Here is a 26,274-nt window from a genome sequence, read left to right as displayed (position 1 = left end):
CTCTGCGCGCTGCGGTCCCGGCGCGTGCGCACTCTGCCACCCTCGCGCGAGCCTGCGGGAGCGGCTCCCAGCACCCGCCGCCCTGGCCGAGGCGGGGGTCGGGGCGCGCCCACTGGCGCCGGAGGACGAGGAGGACGAGGAGGAGGCGCTGCCGCACTCGGAGGCGGTGGACGTGTTCCAGGAGGGCCTCGCCATGGTGGTGCAGGACCCGCTGCTGTGCGACCTCCCCATCCAGGTGCGCGGGCGGGCCCAGGTGCCCGCGCTGGCGGAGGCCCCGGGCGCGGGTCTCGGCGGCGCTCGCGGCGCGCGGTCGCAGCAGGTTTAAAAGCCGCAGTTAGTGCACAGAAAACCTTCGCGGTGGGCAGGCTTTAAGCACAAACAAGTCCAGAGCTGACTTCTCCATGAGTGGTGCATTTACACTCCCGTCGTCTCGGGTCGTGCGCGTGCCGGTGCCCCTTACCCTTCGCACGCTGGCCCTGTCTGGTGACCGAGGGCCCTCCGGGTGGAGCGACCAGCCCGGCGTCCTCTCCTGCCCAGCCTTTAGGCTGTAGGAAGCAAAGGCCTGGACCCGGAGTGGGCGCATCCTCCTGTGTCTGTACTCCTGGCCCCCACCCCACGCCCACCGCTTCTGTCCAGTCTGAAACTTGAACGTAAATGTGTGGGTGGAACACGAGTAAGCGGGAAATCTAGTTTACAGGCAAGACCCCCTTTCCCTCCCTACCCTTCATAAAACGTGGTGACCACTGTGTGGACACGGCCAGCTTGTTCTCCTTCATGCTGTTTGGGGTAATGAAGGAGCGCTGGGCCCCACACACCCCTTGGTCTTTTCTAGGTCACTTTGGAAGAGGTCAATTCCCAGATAGCACTAGAATATGGACAGGCAATGACAGTCCGTGTGTGCAAGATGGATGGAGAAGTCATGCGTAAGTGGCCCGTCCTCACAGGGCCAGGTGGCGAGACAACGTGTGGTGCATGGATGCCTTGTTGTTAGCAGGGGTGGGCAGGGCATGTGGGCTCTGACAGTCGGTCCCCACCACGGTCTCCCGTTTGTGTCCCCGGTGGCAGCTGTGGTCGTCGTGCAGAACGCCACGGTCCTGGACTTGAAGAAGGCCATCCAGAGATACGTGCAGCTCAAGCAGGAGCGGGACGGCGGCATCCAGCACATCAGCTGGTAGGTGGGGTGGTGGCTCCTGGGCAGCCTTTCGGAGGCAGGCGTGGGCCGGCGGGGAAGTAGCTCCAGCTCCAAGTGAGCACTGCTGCTGTAAAGCGGCGAGGGACGCACTCCCTGCCCCAAGAAGCTCGGGCAGTTCTTCCTCATCTGCGCCATCCTCATCTGGGCTCCTGGTGGTGCTGCTGTCTGCTGGCAGCCCCTCCCTTCCTTGCCTGGTTCTGCAGCCGAGGGTGTTTGGTCTTTTGAGAGCAGCACCTCCTTGGAGCTACTTGGAGGGGCGCACGTGGTGCAGGAATAGCACAGAAGGAGAGGCAGGCCGCTGCGGGTCCCAAAGGGCTGAGGCAGCAGGCATTCACCTGCGTCCCTCCCGCAGGTCCTACGTGTGGAGGACGTACCACTTGACGTCCGCAGGGGAGAAGCTCACAGAGGACAGGAAGAAGCTCCGAGAGTAAGTTCAGGCTGCATCTTCACCACTGGGAAGATTGGTTCTTGCCTCCAGGACCCCTCCTAGGGGAGAGCCAAGAGCACGTGGGTGCTGTTGCCTTCCCAAGAAGTCCTGTGGGGTCAGCAGAAGTCCTGGGGTGCTTCCAGGGAGCTGGGTCTTAGCCCTCCCGCGTTGTGGAGGACAGGCAGAGGAGCAGATTTGAGTGCACTGCAGATCTCACCAGCATGAGGAGTGCGTGCTGGGGGGCTGCATGTGCATGGAGAAGAGTGGGGCTGCGGGAGGACGGACATGTGGACTGTCCTAGATGAGCCTCTCAGGAGCTCAGGTGGGAGCCCCTGAGGAGTTTTGTGTAGGTCCAACACGGCCCTCTTTCCTTCTCTTTCAGTTATGGTATCCGGAACCGGGATGAGGTCTCCTTCATCAAAAAGCTGAGGCAAAAATGAACCACTGGACTAGGGCAGCTTTGTTCACTGGTGGCCAGGCTTTTTCTGCAGGAAAGAGCCCTTAAGTCACCGTCCATTTTCAGAGGCAGGTTGAGGTGGCATCACCCCAGGTGGGTTCTGCCTCCTCCCCCTCCCCCATGGGGCTGTCAGCAGGGCCCTCTGGGATGGGCAGCTCAGGCCCAGGCCCAGGCACTCCTCTCCTGCTTGGGTTGGCCAAGCTGACCCCTCCCTGGGCCCAGACATCCCGATGGCCTGGTGGATCCTAGAAGCCTGTGGGCCCAGCTTTGTATACAAAATAAATCTGCTTTTTAGTTTGAAAATTCAAAAAGGCAACTGTACCTTAAGCAGGAGGGACTGGGAATGAGGAGGGGTGAGGCCCAAGACTGCACACCTGTTCCCCCGACCATATAGCCCTGTTCCCGTTGCCTGTGTGGTGGGGAGGGAACAGAAGACGGGTACCATCTGTCTGAGCTAGTGGGGGAGTAAGGGCTGGGTCCTGGTGACCACAGTGGTAGTGTGGGGCATACAGCCACAGAAACCCCACAGGCTTTCCCAGCAGCAGTCTCAGACTCAGTGGAGGGGTGGTGGTGAAACGAGCAGCTGGACATGCAGGGAGGTGGGGCAGCGCCCCCGCAGGGCGAGGGCATGCCAGCGGGTCCCTGCAGTCCTGCTCCACCCTCACCTCACTGTGACCTCACTGGGAGAGCCTGTCCTGGGGAACTGGACATTGGAGGCGAGGGCCCTGGAGGCTGGGGAACCTCACTGGCTGCCCAGCCAGAAACCAGAAAGGAAGAGACAATTCATAGTAAGTTAGTGGCAGCTAAAACGCTCCCAGTCCATTTATTGGCCACATGAGGTGGTCGTCAAGAGACTAGTTAAAAGGTAGTTGCAAGAACTGGTAATAAACCCCAATAGCACGAGGGGTTAAACAAGGCACCGAGGTGTGTGTGTGGAGAACATCGAGTCCGGCTCGGAGGCAGCAGGTCCACAGCCTGCACAGCTGGGGCGTGCGTGCCTCCTGTCTCCGGCCTGCTGGGAGGCCAGCCTGCAGCCTGGCTCAGTGGAGCTGCGCATCCAGCTCGTACTTTTCACAGAACTTGTCGGTGAAGGGGATGCAGGTGAGGAGCTCGCACCACTCGCAGCGGACAGGGTAGACATAGAAAAGGACCACCAGGCCGGCCAGGAGGCCCACAAAGACCACCTGGAACACGATGATCTGGCAGCGCTTACGGTACAGATCGAATTTGCCGAAGCTGATGTAGGGCAGGAAGGCGAAGGAGAGGAAGAGGCCGCTGACAAAGCCTGAGATGTGGGCAAAGTTATCGATCCAAGGCAGCAGCCCAAAGGTAAAGAGCGAGAGTACCACGGCCAGCAGCTTGAAGAAGGCACGCCAGGGCCGCGCCAAGATCTGCCAGCTCTGGAAGAGCTCTACGAAGAGGCAGGCCAGGATGCCGAACTGCGAGCCCGCTGGGCCCACCTGGGAGAGCAGGGCGGCCATGAGCTGGCTGTGGCATTCCCGGGCCCATCCCAGCTGAGCAGATGCCCTGTGCCCCGGGCCTCATCTCAAGCGCCACCTCACATGGCCCGAAGCACAGCAGGACTGCAGAGCCCAGCAGAGGGTCCCCGCCCTGAGGGGACAGCTCACCTCGGCCCGGTATGGCAGGAAGATGGCACTGGCCAGGTTGCCAGTGATGCCACTTAGCAGGTAGATGATGGAGATGCGGTGCCAGCCTGCCAGCTTCTCCAAGTCCCGCAGGATGGTCATCTGGAAGCAGATGGAAACCAGGCAGTGCAGGACCCTGCGGGCAGGAGCGAGGCACTCAGCAGGGAGGGTGTCCGGGCCACCTTGGCCCCATCCCAGCCCCTGGTCCCACTTGTCCAGCCCTGCCCAGCCCGACGGCAGCACTTGCCCAGCGTGCAGGAATAGTGACAGCCACAGGCGGTAGAACTGGTCGGGCACTTCAGGGTTGAGGAAGGGTAGGAGCCCACACACGTCGTCCATGCAGTGGACCTGCCCAGAGCAGCCATCAGTGTTGGAGTGGGGAAGGGGCACCCCCGCCCACCCACCTGAGGCCTACCTGAGAGCAGAGTGTGGCCTCCTCGTGGAAGTAGCCCCTCATGAAGTCACAGTACTCCCGGGAGGTGATCTCACACCTGGAAAGTCAGGCCGCAGTAGAGGGTGTCACTGTGCAGAGGGGGCCTGCTCCCGTCCCACCCTCCAGCTTCGCCCAGGTCCCCTTGGAATCCTGCCTGAATTTCAGGTGAGTGAGGGAGGGCCCAGCCCCAAGGCCATGCTCTGAGCCCAGGGCCCACTTGTGCATGTGCACCACACACCTGCCCTTGGTGCCGATGCAGCAGGGCCGGCCTGTGATGGCGCAGTCCATGTGCGGGTGGTTGGTGTGGTTTCCGGCGCTGCTTTTGGTGCAGATCTGGGTCGCAGGTGGGGATGAGGTGGGTCAGGGCTGTCCCCAGCCTTGGGCCCCAAACCATGCTTGGAGCAGGGAACAAAGTTAGGGGGCAGGTTCACAGGCCTCCCAGTGCTTCAAGCAGGCCACTGCGCCCTGAGCCCCAGTTGGCCCATCTGTCAAACTGCAACAGTGCTGCGTGGCCTCCCGAGTGCAAAGCTCACCTGCTCAGGCACAGGGGGCCAGCCTGGGTGAAGCCCAGGGCTTTGGCATTTGGGTCCGTGAGTGCTGCTGAGATTGGGGCCCTCTCTGGTATCACCAATGAGTGAAGTGATTATCTTGCCCGTGTGGCAAGGGTGACATCCCCAACACCCCCTGCTCACCGGCCACCTGGTAATGTCATCAGGCCACTCGTGGGGGTCCTCAGAGGACGGCTCGTCACATACCCTGCATGAGCCCAGTACAGGGTCAGACCCTGCTTCATGCACCCTCACCCGACTCAATGAGGTGGGGTTCATAGACCCTCTCCCCCAAGAGAATATGAAGGTGGGTGAGGAAGGGTCCAGCAGGACTGACCTGGGGTCCTGATGGCAGACGGAACCAAACTGCCTCTTGTGGCCAGCAAAGTCTGGGGCACTGGGGTGCACAGGCCACTTCACCCACACGGCCAGCGTGGACTGTGGAGACACAGGGCTCAGCCCCTGGTTGGAGCCCGCCCCTCCCCCAGTGCAGCCAGGACTGCAGGGAGCAGAGCAGACCCACTGGGCTCGCTGGAGGGTGGCCTGGCCAGTGGACACCCTCCAATTCCTCCAACTCAGCCTCCAGGAAATGAGGCAGGATGGGAAATCAACCTGGCTTTGGGAGATTTTGTTCAACAGCAAAATTCCTCCTAGGTTAAATTTAGAATCAGTCTCTGGGTCCAAAATCAGGGAAGTGTCTTCTGTGGCTTCTCCATAGAAGACAATGAAATGCTAACAATGAAAATCTCTTGAGAAGAAAGACAATCGGACACATGCCCTCAAAACACAAGCTGAAAGCTCGGATCCTGATCAAAAGACCGTTAAAGAGGTGGTCTGTGTTTGTGAGCTTTTAAAAAAAAAAAGGTCTCTGCGGCAGGAGCAAGTGATGGAATTTGGGGATAAGAGGAATGACTGTAAAGAGGGGGCTCGTATGGGTCAATGGCCCGAGGTCCGAAAAGAGTGCGCACAGGGCCGAGGGGCGCAGAGGCGGACCGCGCGGACGCACCGAGCACTCCTCCTCCGAGGTCTGCACGCAGCCCGAGCGGTCGTTGCGCACACAGCAGGCCGAGTGCTTCTCGCGCTCCCGCGCCGCGCGGATGAAGCTGTGCACCTGCGGGTCCTGGCGCATGCAGGGCGAGAACTTGGCGCCCAGGTGGATGAGGGCCTCCTGCGGGCGAGCGGGAGGGGGAGCTGCGGCCCCGGCCCCACCCCCAGGCACCGCCCCGCACCGCCCCCAGGCACCGCCCCGCCCTCACCGAGCTGGGCCCGATCCAGAAGTTCTCCTGCTGCACATACTTGACGTTCTCGTAGACGCCGCGGTTCCGCAACACCTGGGGCACGGAGTCGAGGGGCAGAATCAGGTCGAGCTGACTCGGGCCGCCTCCCTCCGCCGCGGGAAGGTGTCCAGGCCCCGCCCGCGCCTGGTGCTCACCGAGTCCACCGCCTCGTGCTGCGAGAAGCCCACGGGCGCGATGCCGTAGATGCCCACGGCCAGGATGGTGACGAGCGAGTGCACGAAGGTGAGCCAGTAGGTGAAGAAGGGCCTGCGGGGTGCAGTGTCAGCGGGCGCCCCCCCGCACCCCGCACCCCCCGGAGCCCCGCGCCCACCTGTGGTCGTCCATGTCCTCGATCTGGCGCTTGACGTAGCTGTCGATGCGCTTGCGGTAGGTGCGATTGGTGAGCCGCCCCACCATGCCCAGCCCGTACGGCCGCTTCTCCCGGGCGAAGAGCTTGCGTACCGGCACCGCGATGCGCTGGCCCCGCCGCGGCCCCGCCGCGCTCACCACCTCCTGCCGCAGCCTCACTTTGGGCTGCGGGGCCGCCGCCGAGCCCTCCTTCTGCTTCCGCCAGCCGCGCTCCAGGGGCCTGGGGAGGGCCGCGGTCACCTTCCATCCCTCCCAGGTGGGACCAGGCTCGCATGTCTCCATCCTGCCCCTGGCCGGAAGCAGGCCCCCGCTGCGCGGTTCTGCGGCCCTCCCTCATTCCCACGGAGGCCAGGCGCGCCTCCTGAGGTGTCTGCGCCTCGGCCCGCCTCTGCCACGTCCTGCCCCTCCTCAGCCCACGATGGGGGCCGGCCCGCTTCGTGGGTGGCCAGACGGGACGCTGCGCCCAGCCTCGGGTGCCCTAGCCACCGTGACCCCTCCCTCGGCACCCTAGACCTTAAGCACAAAGCAAGGGGCCCTCGAGGGCGGCTGATTCTGACCGCGTCCTCCCTCCCTCCCGCGCCGCAGCCCAGCCCACCCGGCCCGGGGCTGCCTCACAGCATCAGGTGGCTCCGCTCCAGCTCGCTGCGGTCCAGCGCCCCGCCGGTGAGGTCGGTCTGTTCTGGGGCCTTTTCCCAGGCCTTGAGTGCCGCCTCGGACGGAGACTCAAACACTTCGTCGGGGTACGTGGACAGCTCCTCGTGGAGAACACCTTCCTGAGCACACACGCCTGGTCAGGGCGAGCCGCGGGGCCGCGGAGGCCACACCCAACGCAGCGGGCGCTTACCCGCGCGAAGAAGGACGTGTCCAGTTCGTCAGGGAAGTCAGCCGTGTCCTCCTCCAGGAAGCTGGCAGGAGTGAAGCTTCGGCGCTGCGCCCGGCGCAACGTCCCATCCCTAACCGAGCGGCCCTATAGGCAAGGTCATGAGCCCCCAGGCGGCGGGGGCGGGCCGGCTGGCACCCAGCCGTCCCAGTCCACCTGGGCCCACACCCGCCCAGCCTGGCTCAGCTCAGCCCGCACCCAGCCTGCGCCCAGCCTGCACCTGGCCACCCCAGCCAGGCCCAGCTCAGCCTTCACCACCCACCCACCCAGCCCAGCCGGGCCCACACCCCACACCCACCTTCACCAGTGCCGCGGCTGCCCGGAAGCTCATCTTGGCCACTGATTCGCGCTTGCGCCTCCGTGGGAGCCGGTTGAAGCCGGAGCGGGAGCTGGAGAAGGAGCAGAGGGAGGCGGCGCCGGGCGTGACGGGCGTGTGAGGGGCGCTCAGGCCATCGGCAGCGTCATCCGCCACGCGGAAAGCCCGACCTCGGGCCAAGGGGTCGACGATCTGCCGAGCGGAGGGGATGTCGGGTCAGGTGCGCGCCCAGGGAAAGCCGTGAAGGCCCAGCGCCCACCGCCAGCAGCCGCACGGCTTCGCCTGGCTGTCCCCTGGGCCGGGAGGCTCTGCCAGCGGGGGCTTCAAGGAGCTGCCCAGAACCTGTTCTCCGGGCCTGCTCACCACACGCCCTGGGTGCGGGGCTCAGGCTGCCAGAGGCGCCTGGTGACCCACCTTCTGCATGCCCAGCTGGCAGGGCCCCACATAGAGCGGAGGAGGAGTCTCCGTGCTGGTCAGCGACATGTTGTCCTGGCTGGGCAGGTCCAGCTCCCGCATGACCTGGGGTTTCAGCCGCCCGTAGCGCTGGCTGCAGTGCCGCATGCTCTTGCGCTGCCATTTCTGGGTGCTGTCACTGTCCTTGCTTACCCCGAACCAGTCGGCGGTGCCCCTGCCAGGAAGAGCCTGCTAGAGCAGCTGATGCCCTCCCAGTCACACCCAGGGCCAGGGGGATGGAGTGGACATGGTGTGACAGAGGCTGTATGGGTTCGCTCTTTGGTTCCCCACCCTGGACTGTTAGGCAGCCCTGAATTGCCCCTAGAACTGTGGGTGCTGTGCCCCCAAAATACTTTACCCAGGCCCTCACCCTGTTCTTGAGACAAAGGAAGAGACCCAAAGCAGCTGTAGCCAGAAACGCCCAGAACTCGGGCAGCAGTCGTTGCAGGCCCAGGCAGGTGCCCCACAGCCCTCGATATGCAAGCAAAACACCGCCAGCCCCTGCGCTAGGAGGCCGAGTGCATGCCACTGTGCTGGCAGCCACACCATGCAAACACCATGCATATGCCAGCACATGCCATGCTCACACCAGCATACACCAGGACATGCCACACACATACCAGTACACACCACACATGCCACGGACATGCCAGCACACACCAATGCATACCATATGTTTGCCCTGCACACGCCAGTGCACGTCACACACGTGCCACAAACGTGCCATGCACGTGCCATGTACGTGCCAGCACACAGCATGCACGTGTCAGCACATGCCATGCACATGCCAGCATAGTAGTGCCCGAGATACCTGAGGAGGGACCGTGAGAGAGACCAGCGCTGAGGGATGGCCCTGCCAGCAGCCCAGGGACCCCAGGTGGGCAGAGTGTGGATGCGTTCAAAGCGCACCTGTCGGCCGCTGAGGGCCAGAGCATTTGGGGTGGGGAAACAGAAGGAGAGGGCAAGAGCTGAGGGAGCAGCAGAGAAGGTCCAGGGGTGCGAGCAGGTGGTGCCCGGAGGGGGATGAGGAGGGCGAGGTGGGGTGAGACGGAGAATGGAGCCAAGACAGCAGGGTCAGTATCCCCTTCCCGGCCCCAGTGCCCAGAGAGGACAGTCCCCAGCCCCCCATGCAGTGGCCAGCGAGCCTGGTACCTGCGAATGGTCTGCGTGATGGACACCTGGCGCTGCAGCCCAGCCCGACGGGCCTCGTGGTGGGGAGAGGGGCCGCGGGCGGTCTCGGCCGGCATGCTCACGCTCCGCAGGAAGGCCTGGCGCCTGAGTGGCTGGGCAGCGGGACTCGCGGTGAGGAGGGTGACAGGGCGGCCCCCGGGCTCCCACTGGCCCCAGCTCACCTGCAGGACACTGGGCTCCTCCACCGCCGGGGGCGCCGCGGCCGGGATGTCCAGCTTCAGCCAGGGCGGCTTCTTGCGCTGCAGGCTGCTCGTGCTGTCCCTGCGTGCCTCACTCATGGTTCCAGGCGTGTGCAGGCCTGCGGAGGCGGCAGAGGGCTGGTCAGCGACAGTGTCCTCATGCCCCCAGAGGCCCCTCCAGGCTGGACCCAGGAGGAGAGAGAGGCAGGGGGGTCCAGCTCCCGATGCTGCGCCCTACTATGTGCCAGGACCAGCGCGCAGCCACGGCACATTCTACCCCTGCCTCGCTCTCGTCTCGGCAGTGCCGGGCGTGCTGAGGCCCTCAGACAGTATCACATCTTCACGGGACGGGTATCTGCATCCACTACACACCAGACCTCTTGTACTTCTCAGGACACCGCAGAGGAGAAACAAGAAAACAAAAACACAGACGTCCCTGTCTTCTATTCCTGAAAAAACCTCATCACTACAATCATACACAGCTGTGAAGTCCCAGAGATCGGAACCAGGACAAGGCTGCCCGCCCCCAGTCTGCTACTCAAGACTGTACTAGAAGTTCTAGGGAGTGATTAGGCAAGAAGAGGAAATAAAACGCATCCAAGCTGAAAAAGATGAAGAATTAACTACCTCTATTCGAAGGTGATGTAATCCTATAGGTAAAAATCCCGAAGAACCCACCAGGAAGCCATACAGCTAATAAATTCAGCAAAGCAGCAGGGTACAAGATCAACACACAAAAAACCAGCCCTGTTCCTACACATCCGTGACGAGCAATCTGAAAAAGAAATTAAGGATGTGGAACTGTAACCCACACCAAATTCTGAAATCTGTTCAACAACTAATTGTTGTGCTGTGCTTTGAAATTTACTGCTTTTTGTATATATGTTATTTTTCACAAAAAAAGAAAAATCAGCTGTGATGATAAATGCACAGCTCTGTGATGATACTGTGAACCACTGACTGTACATTTTGGATGACTACATGTTATGTGAATATGTGATATCTATCAATAAAAAATAAATTAAGGAAACAATTCAAACAGCAGCATTATTTACAACAGCCAAAAGATGGAGAAAACCCGAAGGTCTATCAACAGATGACAGAAAAACAAAATGTGGTATATCCACAGTTAAATACTGTCCAGCCATAAAAAGTAACAGGATGCTGTGGGTTGCATGGGTGGTTCTGTGGCATAATGCTTGCCTGCCACGTGGGACGCCACAGGTTCAATTCCCAGCCCGTGCATCACCACCACCACCCCAAAAAAGTAACAGAATGCTGATACATGCTACAGTATGTCTGGACCTTGAAAACATGCTAAGTGAAATAAACCAGACACAAAATGAGAAATATGGTAAGATTTCACTTATATGAAAAATCTAGGGGGAAAAAAACTCATAGACAGCAAGTAGATTAGAGGTTGTGAGGGTCAGGGTATGGGAGTGGGGAGTTATTGCTGAATGGGTAAAAAATTTACATTATAGATGATGAAAAAATGTTAGTAGTGGAAGGTGGTGATGGTAGCACAATATTGTAGAAATAATTAAAGTGTACACTTAGAAACGGATGGTTAAAATAGAAATTTTTAGATATCATCACAAAAATGAATGGAAAAAATGAATAAAACAATACCACTGAATAGCATCTAAAAGAAAAAAAATACCTAGGTATAAATGTAACCAAGGAGATAAAAGACTAGTACACTGAAAACTACAAAACATTGCTGAAAGAAACTGAAGAAGCCCCAGTGAATGGAAAGAGCCCAGGTTTACAGATTGGAAACTATATGGTTCAGATTCAATACTACCTAAAGCCATCTACAAATTCAATGCAATCCCTATCAGTATCTCAGCAGTCTTCACTGCAGAAATGGAAAAGTCAATTCTCAGATTCATATGGAAATTGCAAGGGGACCTGAATAGCCAAAACAATCTTGAAAAAGAACAAACCTGGAGGATACACACTTACTGATTTCAAAACTTACTACACAGGTACAGTGTTGCAAACATTGTGGTACTGAACCCCATCGGCCAAGATGGCAGCACACGAGGCCCCAGAGTGCCACTCACCCCAGAATCTCTGAACAACTACAAAAATTGGCAGAGCCATCCTCAAAACCTGAGAAAGCAGTTAAAGGGCTGCAGGAACTGGATGAGTGCCAAATCAAGAAAACACACCTTTAAAAACTCCTCAGAAGTTCAGGGCACGTCTGCTGAGGCCCCTCCCAAGTGTCCTGCAGAGTCAGCCTGTGCGCCCGCTGGGGATATCGGCCGTGCTGACTTCTGGTGGCAGCAAGAGTAACTAAACGTGGACACTGGCCTCTGGCTTGCCTTCCCAGAACTTGCTGCAGGCAGAACAGCTTGCAGACAGCTAATGCAGGGTTAAACAATCAAATGGAAACAGCCTGAGGCAAAGGATTACCAGTTTCGATCCATAGAACAGAGCACTAGGCGGGGGAAATCTTATTTCAAAGGGAGCAGAGGGGGATTTCCAATCCCTGCAAATCAGGGAATTCCTAAAGCACCAGCCCAGGACGAGAAGCTTCCCCGTGCTCTCACTCCAGGAGGAGGGCTGAGCCCCGAGGGCAGCACCGGCCCAGCAGAGCCTCCAGGGGTTCCCGTGTTGGCTGGTTTGTTTTACTTGGCTACAGGCACTGGAGGAAAGGTCGCATCATTAGCTCAATACAAACTTAAGGGGCAGACAACTCTGAGACTGAACCCCATAGTTGACACATTAAAGCATTAAAATGTACAGTGTTCACCAAAAGATTACAAGACAAACTGAGAAATAGAAAATGATGGCCCATTCAAAAGGAGATAAAAATTCAGAAAGAATCAGTGAAGACCAGATTTTAGACATATCAGACAGACACTTTAAAAATCTTCAACGTGATTGAGGAGATAAAGGAGAATGCAGAGAGAGGACTTAAAGATATCAGGAAAACAATGGATGACCAATATGAGAAAACCAATAAAGAGATAGAAATTTCAAAAAGGAACCAAACAATACTATGAAGACCACAATAACTGAAATGAAAAATTCCTGAAGGTTTCAAAAGCAGACTGGTGTTGGAAGAAAGAAAAATCGGTGAAGTCAAAGATAAGACAACTGAAATATTTCGGGCTGATCAGCAGAAAGAAAAAAGAATGGAAAAAAAAAAGAGAGAGACCCATGGGACATCATAAAACCTACTGTCCGTACATGTTTCGGGAGTCCCTAAGGAGAATAAACAGAGAAAGGGGCAGGAGGGATATATTCAAAGAAATAATAGCAGAAAACTCAAATTTAATGCAAGGCATGAACATACACGTCCAAAAACCCCAAACAGGATCAAGTCAAAGACAAACACGCCCAGACCCAGAGTAGTCAAAATGTTTAATGCCAAGAAGGAAGGAGCGTTCTGCAGGTGAAAAACAACACATCATATACAAGGGAGTCCCAATAAGAGCAAATGCGAATTTCTTATCAGAAACCATGGGAGCAGAAGGCAATGGGACAAGATATTTAATGCACTGGAAAAAACATTTTTTAATAAAACCTAGAATTTTATATCTGGTGAGAATGTCTTTCACAAATGAGAGCAAAATTAAGCCATTCCCATATAAACAAAAGCTGAAAGAGTCACCAGTGGATGTCCCCTCCAAGCCCTGCTAAGGAGGGTCTTCTGAGCGAAAGGACAGGGCACCGGGCAGTAGGTTGAAGCAGCATAAATAACACCCCTGGTAAGGGGGCCATACGTGGAATCACAAATGCCAGAGCTACTGTAGTTGTTGGAATGGAACTCCGTTTTTTTACTTCTCACAGATTCTAAAATGTAACAGTAGGATAAATCTATGGCTTTGACAGACAACATGCAAAGATATCATTTATAATGCGTACAAGGGGATAAAGGGTTATAGGAACTGTGCTTGTGTATGCTACTGAAGTTAAGTTGGTACTAACACAAACATGATTGTTATAAACTGACGGTGTTAAGTTTAAGCCCCAGTGGAACCACAAAGAAAATATCTGAAAAACAGAGGAAGGAAATGAGAAAGGATTTAAATACTTTACAAAAATCAAATTACTATGAAAGTAGGTATTAACAAAAGAATTGAGGGTCAAAAATGGTATAAGACTCACAAAGCCTAATAGCAAAATGGCACAAAAAAGTCCTGCAGTATCAGTAGTTGGATTAAATCCCTCAATCAAAAGGCAGAGATTGGGAGGATGGATAAAAAAGCACAATCCATCTATATGTTGTTTTCAAGAGACCCACCTTAAATTCAAAGACACAATTACTTGAAAAAGGTTGGGGAGAAACATGCCATGCACCTAGTAACCAAAAGAGAAGCTAATATCAGATAAAACAGACTTAAAGTCAAAACTGCTAGGAGGAAAAAAGAAAGACACTATATACTGAAAAATGGGTCAATAAGACATTTCAAGTATAAATATATATGTGCCTAACAGCTTGGCACCAAAATATATGAACCAAATACTGGCAGATATGAAGGGAGAAAGAGGGAACTCTACATTCACAGGCGAGACTTCATCACACCCTTCAGTTAAGGGGAGAACTGCTGGAGAGAAGATCAGCGGGGAAAAGAAGCATGGGGCCACACCTATGACACACACGCAGAGACCACTGCCCCCAACAGCAGGTCACGCGTGGGTCATTCTCCAGGACAGACCATGTTAGAGCCCAAAACAACGTTCAGGAAGTTCTTAAAAACTGAAATGAGACACCATGTCCTCTCTGCACACAACGGAATGAAGCCAGAAATCAGAAACAGAGAAGAAAATGGAAAATCCACAAATATAAAGAAATTAAACAACATATTGTTCACCGATGGGTCAAAGAAGAAATGATAAGGGAAATTAGGAACTATCTTGAGGAGAATATAAAATGAAAATCAACATACATATGTGAATATCACATATGGGAAGTCTAATTCTGCCTGAGTTCCCTGTAAACCTATAACTTCTCTATAAAAAACTCAAATCAGAGACGTAACCTCGCACTCGGACTGTCTAGAAAAAGAAGACCAGGCCCAATCTAAAGTGAGCAAAAGGAAGAAAATAATAAAGATTAGGACAGATAAATTAAATGGAGAATAACAAACAACAGAAAGGATCAACTAAACCAAAAGTTGGTCCTTTGAAAAGATTGGTAAAATCAACAAACCTTTAGCTAGATTATTGGGGCAGAGGGGAGAGAGAGAGAGAGAAAAGGCACAAATAACTAAAATAAGAAATGATAGGTAGGACATTACTAGCCAATCACAGAAATAAAATCGATTATAAAAGGTTACTATGTGCCAACAAATTAGAAAACCTAGATGAAATGGAAAAATTCCTAGAAAAATACAAACTACCTTTATTGACTCAAGAAGAAAAAGAATGTTGGTCGAGGGGAATCCTGTATTTTACACTCTGTTAACAAAAGACTTGGATAGACATTTCTCCAAAAAAGGTATGCACGCAGCCAACAAGCACATGCAAAGATGCTCAATATCATTGGGCATTAGGGAACTGTGACTCAAACCCATATAATGAGATACCATTTCACACTCGCAGGAATGGCTATAATAAAAAAAGAAAAAAAAAGAAAATAATCACTGTTGGAGAGGATGTTGAGAAATAGGGACACTTGTTCATTGTTGATGGGAATGTAAAATGGATAGAAAAGTTTGGGAGTTCCTCAGAAAGTTAAGTATAGAAATGCCACATGATTCAGCTCTCTCACCAGTCAATATATACCCAAAAGAACTGAAAGCAGGGACTCGAGCAGAAATCTGCGCACCAGTGTTCATAGAGGCATTATTAACAATGAACAAATAATGGAAGCAAGCCAAGCATCCATCGAGCAATGAATGGACAAATAAAATGTGGTCTATACATACAATGGAATATCATTCAGCCATAAATAGGAATGAAATTCTGAAACATGTGACAACATGGATGGACCCCGAGGACATCACATCAGATACAAAATAAGTCACATGTCACTTATAGGAGATGATTTGATTATGCAAATCCATAGAGTTAGAAACTAGAATACTGGGGCTGGGGTTGGGTAGGGAATGGAGAATTAATGCTTAATTGGTCTAGACTTTCTGATTGGGTGATGGAAAAGCTTTTGTGGTAGGTAGCATAATGCTGTGAATGTAATTAACACCATTGAACTATATATTTAAATGTAGTTGAAAGGGGAAATTTTAGGTTTTATATATACTACTAGAATAAAATTTTTTAAGCTATAAAGGACTGTACAACATAATGAACCCTAATGTAAACTCTGGGTTGCAGTAAACAGTATAATTGTGGTAATATTGTTTCCTCAACTGTAACGCAGGTGTCACACTAATGCACAGTGTCAAAAACAGGAAAAGGGCGCCTATGGGGGTGACGTGTGTAGGAACTTTTTATTTTCTGCATGATATTTCAGTAAACCTGTTACTTCTGTAGTAAAAAAAAAAAGTAACTGATCTCAAATAAAACGCATAAGTGGGGAGAAAGAAAACAAGTCAGGTAGTACTGGCAGAATAACAGACCTACTGACCGACAGACTAGAACTGTCCACAATAATAAACCTTCACCATCTACAGCCAGTTGATTTTCAATAAGCATCCCAGGTCCATTCAATGGGGAAAAGAACAGTCCCCTCAACAAACAGTTTTTGGGAAAACAAGATTTTCCCGTGCAAAAGAAAGAAATTGAACAACATACCAAAATTCACTTAAAATGGATCAAAGACCAAAATATAAACCAAAACCTTATAAGAGTACATAGGAGAAATCTTCGTGACTTTGGATTTGGCATGAACAACAAAAGGAAAAATTGATCAACTGAATTTCATCAAAATTTAAAACTCTTGCGCATCAGAGAACATTATCAAGAAAGCAAAATGACACCCTACAGAATGGGTGAAATAAGTTGCAAATCATATATGTGATAAGGGTCTTGAAACCTTAAAACCCCTACAATTCAAAACAAGACAAACAACCCAACTCAAAAATGGGCAAAAGGCTTGAATAGATATTTCTCCCAAGAAGACCTACAAACAGCCAGCAAGCACAGAAAAGATGCTCAACATCATTAGTCATTAAGGAAATGCAAACCCAAACCCAAAGAGACACCACTTCCCACCTGCTAGGGTGTCTGTCCTCAGGACAATAACAAGTGTTGGCGAGGGTGTGGAGAAATTAGACCCTCCATGCTTGCTGGTGCCCTGCTGTGGAAAAGAATGGCAGTTACTCAAAAGGTTCAGTATAGAATTACCATATGACTCAGCAATTCCACTTGTCAGTGTCTTGCCAAAAACACTGAGAGCAGGGCCTGGAACAGGTATGTGCACACCCGCGTTCACCACGGAGTTGCTCAGTTGCCAAAAGGCGGAGGCAACTCAAGTGTCCATCAGCAGATGAGTGGATAAGCAAGATGTGACCCATCCACCCAGCAGGGTAGCATCCGGCCACACAAAGGACGGACGCTCTGGAGCCTGCTAGGACGTGGAGGAACTCTGAAAACAGTTTGGGAGGTGAAATAAGCCAGATACCAAAGGACAAATATTGTATGATTCCACTTACGGGAAAAATCTAGAATAAGCACCCTCATGGAGACAGGAAGAAGAGGTTACTGGGGACACAGGAAGAGGAGAGCAGCAGTACTGCTTTATGGGGACAGTTTGCCCTTGGGGTGATGAAAACTCTTGGAAATTGTGCTGATGGTTACAGCCATTGAGAATGTAATTGCTACCAATGAACTATACACTTGAAAAAGGTTAAAAATGGCCACACACACAAAATTCCTGCTGGCTGGAGCTAGTATTCTAGACGAAGTGACTCTGTACACAAATGCGTCCCTGGGTCTGAGGGTGCTGGCTGGACAGTGGGGGGCTCCTCCATAGATGATGTCTGAGCAGGGGCTGGGAGAGCCCAGCGCGGGGCTCAGGCAGGCTGCAGTGCTCCTGGGCACACGGCAGGCTGTCTGCGAGAGCGGCGCCCTCCAGACCACCAGGGCACCGAATGCAGAGTCCGAGGGCCCCTGCGGGCGCGGCACCTGAAAAGTGTGCCCAATGGGCGCAGGCCGCAGGGCAGGAAGTGCCTCCCGGGGCGCACGCACGCAGTTGGCCCAGCGCACACAGGGTGCCCCATCACCTAGGCGCTCCATCACCTGGCTGCTCCATCACCCAGCACCCCAAAGCCTGGGCACCCCATCAGCAGGGCGCCGACACCACCACGGCCTCAGCCTTGCTGAGTGGTTCTGCATGTGAGGGCTTGGGCACATGGCTCTGGGCTGTTCCTCCTTTAGAAACAGACGCCCCCGTGCAGGTGGGTGGTCTGCAGGAGGGACCACAAGCGGTCTGGGGCCCGAGGAGGGTGGGACCCTGAGCCCAGCGTGGGCATCAACAGGAAGGGGAGGGCCGGGTGCATAACAAGGCCCGTGGGTTAAGTGCAGAGCTGCAGACCCACAGCGGGCTGCGAGCTGCGGGCCGTGCCCTTCGATGCCCCAGGGAACCAAGACCCAGCTCCGACTTCTCAGGCTCGCCCTCATCTCACAGCGCAGATCTAGGGAAAGTCCCACCCTTCCATTACAAATGGGGAAACTGAGGCCCAGGCCCAGGAGCCTTGCCTGGTTCAGATGGACCAGGGAAGGTCCAGGCTGGGAAATGGTGCTTTGCAGACACGACCCCCTTTCTGAACTGACCTTAGTCTTCCGGTCCCAGCTAATAACCATCCAGAAAACCTCCTGAAGGCCAAGTCCCTCCCCTCCTGCCCTCTCCCTGCCTGGCCGCAGGCCCAGGGCACTGTGGGTCCCCACCCCCCTCACCAGGCCTCTGCAGGCCTAGTGCCCAGTGCTGAGCCCAGAGGGAAACTCCCATGGGGGGAGAGGGGAGGAGGGGGGTGCTGACTGGGAATTGGGGGCTGGGGGACCCCACAGCTGGCCCTAAACATTGGAAGCAGAATTTCCACCCTGTCAGGAGTGTTGGGAGGGGCTGCAGTGTTCATAGGAGGCTTCCAAAACCCACAGAGCCAGGTAGCCCCAATGGGCAGGGGGCGGGGGGGGGGGGTGCTTCCCTGCACAGGTGACAAAATTGAAACTCCCCTCAAGAGTGCGAGGCCAAGCGGGCTAGGGGTCCCCTCAGCAACCGGGGTGTGCGCCAAGTAGAGCTGCCCACCTGACCCCCCACCCTGCCAGGACACAGGGGGAGCCGGCTGCACCTGGCCATCCTGACCCCACCCCACCCTGCCTCCCGGATCCCCACCCCGCCATGGTGTGCTGTAAGGGGCCGAGGCAGCCCCTGACCCCCACCCCGGGCTGGGCTGGCCACAGAGATGGAAACTGCTGTCCGCCCGGGGTCTCCTGGGGCCCCTGACCCCCACCTGGCCCCACGCAGCCCCCCAGCCACCATACCCTCCTCAGCTCCAGGTCTGAGGGCACAGAGGGGGGGCCCCTGTGACCCCCCAGGGTGTTCCCACTGGCCCCGGCTCCATGAGCCCTGATCCTCCGGGCACAAGGATTCGCAAGGGGGGTCTGAGTGGGCCCCAGGGCTGTGGGGGAGGGGCAAGCCTGGGCTGGGCCAAGGGGGACCGAGCCCGGGAGAGACAGGGCCCCAGTGTCTGCCTGCCCGGCCGCAGGCACACACTGGGCTCTTGTTCCCCAAACCACCCCTCGTGGGGTTTCCCCGTGCAGCTGGGGGCCTACCGACCCGGCACCCCCACCCCCGAGTGCGGGGTCTTGCGGAGGGGCGGGGCCAGCTGGCTGGGAGACCCTCCCCAAAGGGCGCCTGGAAGCATAGGGGGCGATGCTGAGGGAGCAAATGCGGATGCCCACGCCATGCCCACCAGGGAGCCCAGGACCCCCTCTCCCTGCCGCGCAGTCCCGGCTCTCAGCTCAACAGGAGGGAGGGGGAGGGGCAGGGTCACATCCGCCTCGGGGGCAGAACCCTAACCCTAACCATCCGGCAGCCCTCGGCAGAGGCAGGAGGGGGGAAGCTGGGGCGGCCGGCAGGGAGTGCAGTCCCCGCCACTCAGGCGCCTGCAGCCACGCAAGCTCCCCTTCCTCTTCTGGAAACAGGGGCCCAAACGCCTGCAGGCTCACAGGGCCTGCTTGGGGAGCACAGCAACGCCACAAGCAGAGAGCAGATGCTCTCCTCGCCCCTCGCCCCCTCTGGGGTCTGACCCTGGGGACCCCGTTGTCTGCAGGGTGTGGGGTGGGAGCTGTCAGGGCCTGGGGTCAGGGCCCCTGAGAGGGCCGAGCGTGGGCAGGTGCAGCTGCCTCCTCAGGTGTGAACCCCACACCACACTTGGGCAAGGCCAGCAGGGGTGGCAGAGGCAGCCTGCATGGCTGAGACCCCACCCCGCCCAGGGGACTGCCAGCACCCAGGTCAGCTAGTGCCACGGGCCCCCCAGGACACCTGTCCAGATACGTCCTCAGCTCACCCCCCGCCCACTCCCAGGAGGAGCCAGCGCCCCCAGACTCCCCACCCGCCCCCGGGTCCCTGACTGCTGCTCTGAGCCCACTCCCGGCGCCCCCTCAGGGCTCACGTATTAGTGGCAAAGAGAAAGCTGTGGGACCTCTCTGCCTCAGTTTTCTTGCCTGTCAATCGCATCTGCCGTGCCTTTTACACAGCACAGAGGGCTGCTCCAATTCTCCCTGGGACCCACTGCATTTCTAAGGAGGAAACGAGGAGGGGTACCCCCCCACATCAGACACCACCCAGATCGCACAAACCTCCTCACATCAGCCTCTGCCCCAAGGGACGGCGCCCAAGCCCCAGGACACAGGGCTCCCCAGGATCAGACCAGAGGGCGCTGGGAGCTCCAGCGAAAAGGGAGCATCTGCATTAGGGTCCCTGGTAGCCAGGACTGTGGATGACCGGTGCTCTTATGCCCCAGGACAAGGGGGCTCAGAGAGGCCACACAGTCAGTACCAGGTGGGGATAAGGACTTGGCTGGAGCAGATTTTGTTGTGTCCTGCCCTCTAAGCTTGACACTTTTGGCCCCAACCTGGGATCCAGTCAGGTCCTGAATTCAGTATAAACCCCCCTCTTCCTGGGGCTGGAAAGGGGAGAGGCCCGTGTCCACCACGACACCCGGCCCGGAGGCCCATGAGCAGCTGGGCAGTGGCCAGAGCCCTGGAAGTGCCCCTAGCTGACCCCACACTCAGGATCCCTGGAGCCAGCCACCCCCTCCCAGCACCCACTGGCAGCCAACAAGACACAGAGCTCCCAGGAGCGGGCATCAAGTTCTCAAGGTCCGTTATCAGAGGAGAAGGGGCGTCAGGTGGCAGGTGCCAAACCCCCACCTGCCTCAGCCCGCTGACCTGTCACAACACCCTGGGAGTGATCATCCATGGCCATCTACAGACAGGGAAACTGAGGTTCACAGATGACCGACCACTGCCTGAGACCACAGAGCTTCCAAGCGGGGGGCTCAGAGCCTCGCCACATCTGCGCAGGAGCTGGGAGCTACATGGGACCCCACTCTCCCTGCTGCAACTCTCCAGGGGGGCGGCAGACCCGGGGGGGTCCTCAGCCTCAGGGCTGTGAGGGGAGGTCAGGGCCCCCTGGGACCCCACTCCAGCCACCCCCCACCAGGGACGTCTTGGCTGAGTGAACAGGGACCTGCCCATACATGTCCTGCCAGGGAAAGGGGCCTGACTCCAGCATGAAACTGAGGAATCCAGCCCGTGGGGGGGGGGTTGGGGCGGCATCCCCCACACCCGAGGGGAGAGCTGAGCCTCAGAGGAGCAGGTGGGTTAGGGTGCGGGAGTGCTCCGAGGGGTAGCGGGGCCTGTCCCCCAAGGACCGATGCAGTGAGGAGGGACCTGCGGCCCTGAGCCCCACCTGGCCTGGGTGGGGTGCAAGGGGGCTGGGAAGGGGCCCCGGGCTGCCCTACTCCTGTGTCCCCCACTCACCACGGCCCTAGTTGCTAGAAAACAGGACCCTGCGTCCAGCAGGACCCAGGAGGAGGGGGCTCAGCCTCCGGGAGCTCCTGCGGCCAGAGCCACTGGGCTCCCTCCTTCCCCGCAGCCTGAGGTAGGGGCCACGGAGCTGGGGGCCTCCACCCAGCAGAGGGGGCCAGGTCAGGCCAGCCCCAGCCTCCAGCAGGGCCAAACCTGAAGAGCCAGTTCCACCCTGAATCCTCCCCAGGTCTCCTCAGGAAGCCCCATGCTGGGGTTCAGGGGGCTTTCCCCAGCTCACCAGACAGACCCCACCCCCACCTGCTCCCCCTAAAGAAGGAATTACTTCTGGTCAAGACTCTCTGGGCCAGGGCAGTCCCCAGGGGCTTTGCTGGCCCCCAGACCTCGAGGGCGCCTGCAGGAGTGGAAGGGGTGCCCCACAGCCAAGCACAGGCCGGGCTCTCAGGGCGAGGCTCGCTGTGCCCTAGAGGGTCCTCGTTCCCAGAAGTGGGGCGGGAAGGTGGGTCCCCCTCCCGGTTGCTGCGCCGCTCCGGCTGCTTTGGCCCCACGGCCGGCCGCGGGGGGGTCCGGGGGAGCCCAAGAAGTCCCTCCTTTCGGAACGGGAGTCTCAGCCCGGGACACCGCCCGGCGCCGGAAAGGGAGGGCGTGGGGGAGGGGTGCTGCCCTGAGAGCCGGGGGACCCCGGAATTCTGCGGGGCGGGGGCTGGAGCCGCGCTGTCCGGCCCACTCCGGCCGCCCGGGCCGCGTTAATCCGGCCAAAGGCTATTTTTGCGCGGGGCCGGGGCGGGACGGCGGGGCTGGGCCGCCTCCGGGTGCCTCGGGAAACTCGGGAGGAAAGTCCCGCGCCGCGCGGACGCCCGGCCCCGGCCCCCGCCTTCCCGCTCCCAGGGGCCCCGGGACCGCCGTGGACGCCGAGGACGCGCGGGCGGAGGGCCCCCGCGCGCGGCGCAGCCCCGGAACCCGCTCGCCGCCCGCGCCCGTGCCCTACTCCCGGCCACGCTCGCTCACCGCTGCCACCGGGGACTCGGGGGGTCCTGGGGCGTCCTGGGGGGGCCGCCGCCGCCGGCCGGGAGGCGCCCGCGCCGAGTCCCCGCCCGCGATCCCGTCCACCCGCCCGCCCGGGAGTGCCATGGAGCGAGGGGCGTGCGCGCGAGGGGCGGGACCGGCGGAGGGGGCGGCCGCGCTGACTCAGGGCTCAGGAATGCGCGCCGGCCCACCCCCTCCCCGCCCGGGTCACCTCCTCCGGGAAGGCCGCCGGCCAGCGTGCTCCCCGCGGCGGCTGGGTGCCAGGAAGTGCGGGGCCTGCCCGGCCACCTGTGGCACGGTGCTGGTCTCGCAGGGACCGGTCGTACTTTGAAGGTCGGAGGGCCCGGCTGGACGGAGCTCGATGGTGTGAGCTAGAACTCAGGTGGATCCCGACCTGGTCCTTAATTTGTAATTGAGAAGCAGTCGGGGAGGGGTGGGGAAGGCCTGGCTCTGAACCACGAAGGTTCTCACACACTCACACCCACACCCACACCCGCAAGCCACTTATTCCACGTGACACATAAGAGCGCACACTTATAGACAACACTCACACTCATGCATTCACTTATCTATGCACATGCTGGAACATCCACTCGCACCTGCATACGGCAGCTTGTGCACACTTGTGCACGTGTGTGCTCACATATTCATACATACCTGTTCACACTCATTCATGCACACCCTCACTTGCTTACACTCCAACATGCACGTGTTTACATACTAAGGCGCACACCCTGGCTTGCTCATTCACACCCAGACAGGATCGCAGCAGCCGCCCCCCTCTGGGCCCTCTGCTCCCTCCACCGCTAGAAGCCCCCTGCCCCACAGCAGCACTCAGGCCTGCAGCTTCTGAAACCCGCTGGGCAGAGGTGACAGTGCCGTTTTCTGGTGTCCACTCTGTGCCTTGTTCTGAGTTCTCCCGCCTGCCTGTGATAAGCCACTCATGGGATCACCCCTGAACTCTCTGAGTTGGATACAAATGACCCATCTGCTTTCTGCTAAGGCTGCTGGCAGGAATGTGCCAGCATTCCTCTCTCCTGACAAAGCAGGAGTTACAGGGGCCCCAGCCCAAAGAAAGTCCCTGGAACCCGCTGGGGGTGGGGTGGGGTGGGGGAAAGGAGAGAGCCCCAATGGCAGGGCAGAGGCAAGCCCATCCACTCACACTCATGCATTCACTTATGCACTTATGCATTCCCACTGGTGAGTGTGCGTGCAGTGTGATGGTGTGCACACGTGTGCTTGCACAAAAGAGTAGGTGCATAAGAGTGTTGTGTGTGCATGTTGAGGGACAGTGTGCACAAGTGAGAGTGTGCATGAGTGCGTGTGCAAGAATTGTAACTGTACATGTGTGAGAGGGCGAGTGTGGCGGATCAGACTCACTTCTCCAGTGCCCTCGTGGGATCACACTGTCCTCACTCCCCATCACTGAATCCATGTCGCACATGCAGGCCATCTACCAACACAATGCGATGCTTACTTAGGGGGTGGCAGGGCAGAGAGAGGGTCTCCTTCACTGCGGGTGGGGGTGTCCACGGGTGCATGGGGGGTCCACAAAGCAAAGAGAGGCAGCTCCCACGCTGCTGCTCAGGGCTCCTGGGCCTGCACCCACCATCCCTCTCATGTCAGGCCCACAGCCAGAGCAGGACAGTACCCATGCCCAGCATTCCTGACCCCTGCCAGGGATAAACAGGCCACACCCAGCCTGGATGCCCAGACAAATAGCCACACATGGGCTGGCAGGGCCAGCGGACGGTGTCATCTCTGTAGAGCCAGGCCTCGGCTTGCCTCCAAAGCCGGCATGGCGGGGCACAGGGTGTGGCAGTGGTAGTCTCCAGGTAGGGACCCCCAACCCACAGCGGAGGCCCTTCCCAGGGCAGCCTTCAGTGAAGAGCTGCCTTACCAGAGCCCTGCTCCGCTCCAGGGAGGGCAGTCTGCACCCCATGACAGGTGAGGACTCGTACTTGAGATCTTCTGAAGGCCCCTCCCCGCTGCAGTGCCCCAGCAAGCTCTGCTCCCTCCCCTCACAGGTGCTCCTGAGGGCATGCCTACACCAGCTACACCAGCACATGAAATGTGTCATGTTGTGGGCTGTCTCCAGGAACTCTGAGGCTCTCAGCTCACCTGGCTTCCTGAATGAAAACCCAGCAGAAGTGTGAGCAGAGCAGGCTCTCATAAGTGCACACACATGGGCTCAGCCTCACACCTGCCCCTTCATGTGGCCCTGAAGAAATGGAGCTCAGCTGCACCTGCCCAGTGCACCAGAGCTGGCCTTGGCCCTCTGGGGGCCACTGGGTGTTGGTACCACTCCAGAGCGCTCGGACCCTGGCTCCAGGTCCCACAGGGGTGGGAGTCAGGCTGGCAGAGGGGTGAGACTCTCACCAGTGTGCCCCAACTCCTGGAACCCTCGGCTCAGCCTCCTGGCATGGCATCACCTGGGGTGCCAGTCCTCAGATTGTGGGGGTCCCGGTGGGGGATCAGAGGAAACTACTGTTTGGGGAGCAGAGCTGCAGGAACAGCCAGGACCAGCCTAAGTCCTGAACTCACTGGCTATTTCTGAGCAGCTGCCCCTTCTCTATGGTTCAGGGCATGGTGGGGCCCAGAGGCTCTGCCCGCCCCCACATTAGCGAAGAGACCTGGAAGTCTGGCCTCTGTAGCTGGTAGATCCTCAGGCCTTGCTAATAAAGGCCCCAGTGGCTGCCCGCCACACCCTCCTGGGCCGGGGCCAGCTCAGGCCCAGCACTCTCAGGCCAGGGTGGATGCACCCCACCCTGACCACTGGCTCTTCAGGGGGCCTCACCCCATCTTCCACTCATAGCCTTGCCTCCTTGCAAAGCCTCTCCAGTCTGGCAAGCGGGCAAGGGCCTGGCACTGCCCCCACTGGGGACAGAGGGGCCCCAGGCCCAGACCACCACCCACCCCAAGCCAGGCCACAGTGGGCGCGCTCAGCCCACCACTTCCGCCCGCGGTCGGGGGGGGCCCCAGACCGCAATCCAGGAAGTGGGGGCGGGGCCCAGATGTTGCACAACCTCAGGCTTGGGAACATCTGGAGCAGCCCGCCCCTCCTCCAGGCGCAGGGCTGCCTGTGGCCCAGCTGCTCTTTCCTCCTTGTCGCTCCAAGATTTCTTCAGGGAACGGGCACCACTTGTGAGTTCAGAAAAAATAAAATTTGTACAAACAACACCCCATACACAATGGCTTTTCCCCAACTGGGGCCTCAGTTTCCCTCTCACAGACGGGGGTACACCAGATGTGGGGAATCACTGCTAAGGGAGAATGGCGGAGGGGGAGGGAGGAAGGAGGGGACACATCCAGGCCAGCTTTAGAAGCCATGGGTTTACAACACACCCACCTCCCTCCCCAGGAAGTCCTGGCTGGGGCCAGTGGCAGGCAGGAGGGGGTTGGATGGAGGGGTGGGCTTGCTCCCCTTACTGTCCCCACTTCTTTCCTTCCCATCCCTGGGGAGAGGGGAGGGGGGGCTGCAGACTCGATAAACCCCAGAGTGGCAGAGTCGGGGTGGCCACTCTGCCGGGCAGGCTGCACTGGCCCCGAGGAGCTTCCCAGTCACATGTGCTTGCCTGGTGCACTGCTACGTGGGTGGTCCCGGACATGCCCCCAACATCCATGTCTGAGTCAGAGGCCCATGTGGCCGCTCCCGCTGTGGGCCAGGTATCCTCCCGCCCAGCTCCACATCCACCCCAGCGGCTTCCTTCCCACTTGAGAGGCTGCAGTGCACCTGGAGCCGCAGGCCCAGGAAATGGGGAGGGGGCATCAGGGGTGGGGGTGGGGCAGCCAGGTGCGCCTCACGGGAGCCCCCACGGCCCTCATCCCGGCGTTAGCCACGTCCCCAGACCTGAGGTGGGGCCCACCATCAGGTAGGCAGTGTGGCCATGTGCGCAGGACCCCCCAGCCGCCGGCTGGCCGGAGGCGCCACTGCGGAGACGCAGCCCTCCGCGGCTCCCTCTTTTCTTCT

The 26,274-nt window shown here is 57.7% G+C and overlaps 2 protein-coding genes across 2 annotated transcripts; one reads left to right on the top strand and one right to left on the bottom strand.

Annotated features, from left to right (window-relative positions):
- Window positions 1-34: 34 nt before the first annotated feature.
- On the top strand, window positions 35-2,387 carry SNRNP25 (small nuclear ribonucleoprotein U11/U12 subunit 25). The gene is made up of 5 exons (XM_077142367.1): window positions 35-235; window positions 833-923; window positions 1,066-1,171; window positions 1,545-1,619; window positions 2,002-2,387. The coding sequence occupies exons 1-5, from the start codon at window positions 194-196 to the stop codon at window positions 2,057-2,059; spliced, it is 372 nt and encodes a 123-aa protein (XP_076998482.1). The 5' UTR covers window positions 35-193; the 3' UTR covers window positions 2,060-2,387.
- RHBDF1 (rhomboid 5 homolog 1) lies at window positions 293-22,380 on the bottom strand. The gene is made up of 19 exons (XM_077142352.1): window positions 22,287-22,380; window positions 16,500-16,584; window positions 9,351-9,487; window positions 9,151-9,281; window positions 7,960-8,173; window positions 7,528-7,737; window positions 7,194-7,316; window positions 6,965-7,122; window positions 6,312-6,569; window positions 6,136-6,247; window positions 5,960-6,034; window positions 5,710-5,871; window positions 5,041-5,141; window positions 4,848-4,911; window positions 4,394-4,488; window positions 4,138-4,213; window positions 3,970-4,070; window positions 3,705-3,858; window positions 293-3,536 (listed from the first exon to the last, which is right to left on the bottom strand). Exons 3-19 carry the CDS (start codon window positions 9,465-9,467, stop codon window positions 3,117-3,119), a joined length of 2,571 nt encoding a protein of 856 aa, XP_076998467.1. The 5' UTR covers window positions 9,468-9,487; window positions 16,500-16,584; window positions 22,287-22,380; the 3' UTR covers window positions 293-3,116.
- Between the last annotated feature and the right edge of the window lie 3,894 nt (window positions 22,381-26,274).

The sequence above is a fragment of the Tamandua tetradactyla genome, chromosome 23 (genome assembly GCF_023851605.1).
Source record: "Tamandua tetradactyla isolate mTamTet1 chromosome 23, mTamTet1.pri, whole genome shotgun sequence".
Classification (NCBI taxonomy): Eukaryota; Metazoa; Chordata; class Mammalia; order Pilosa; family Myrmecophagidae; genus Tamandua; species Tamandua tetradactyla.
The sequence above is the reverse complement of the archived record's forward strand: the minus strand, read 5'-3'. Positions and strand labels throughout refer to the sequence as shown.

Bases quoted from the DNA above. Each gene is read 5' to 3' on its own strand.
- RHBDF1 (XM_077142352.1), bottom strand. From the start codon at position 9,467: ATGAGTGAGGCACGCAGGGACAGCACGAGCAGCCTGCAGCGCAAGAAG. The intron at 4,071-4,137 runs GTAGGCCTCAGG...TGCTCTGGGCAG, and splicing joins AGGCCACACTCTGCTCTCAG to GTCCACTGCATGGACGACGT. The intron at 3,537-3,704 runs GTGAGCTGTCCC...CTGCTCTCCCAG, and splicing joins TCCTGCCATACCGGGCCGAG to GTGGGCCCAGCGGGCTCGCA.
- SNRNP25 (XM_077142367.1), top strand. From the start codon at position 194: ATGGTGGTGCAGGACCCGCTGCTGTGCGACCTCCCCATCCAG. The intron at 924-1,065 runs GTAAGTGGCCCG...CCCCGGTGGCAG, and splicing joins GATGGATGGAGAAGTCATGC to CTGTGGTCGTCGTGCAGAAC. The intron at 1,172-1,544 runs GTAGGTGGGGTG...TCCCTCCCGCAG, and splicing joins GGCATCCAGCACATCAGCTG to GTCCTACGTGTGGAGGACGT.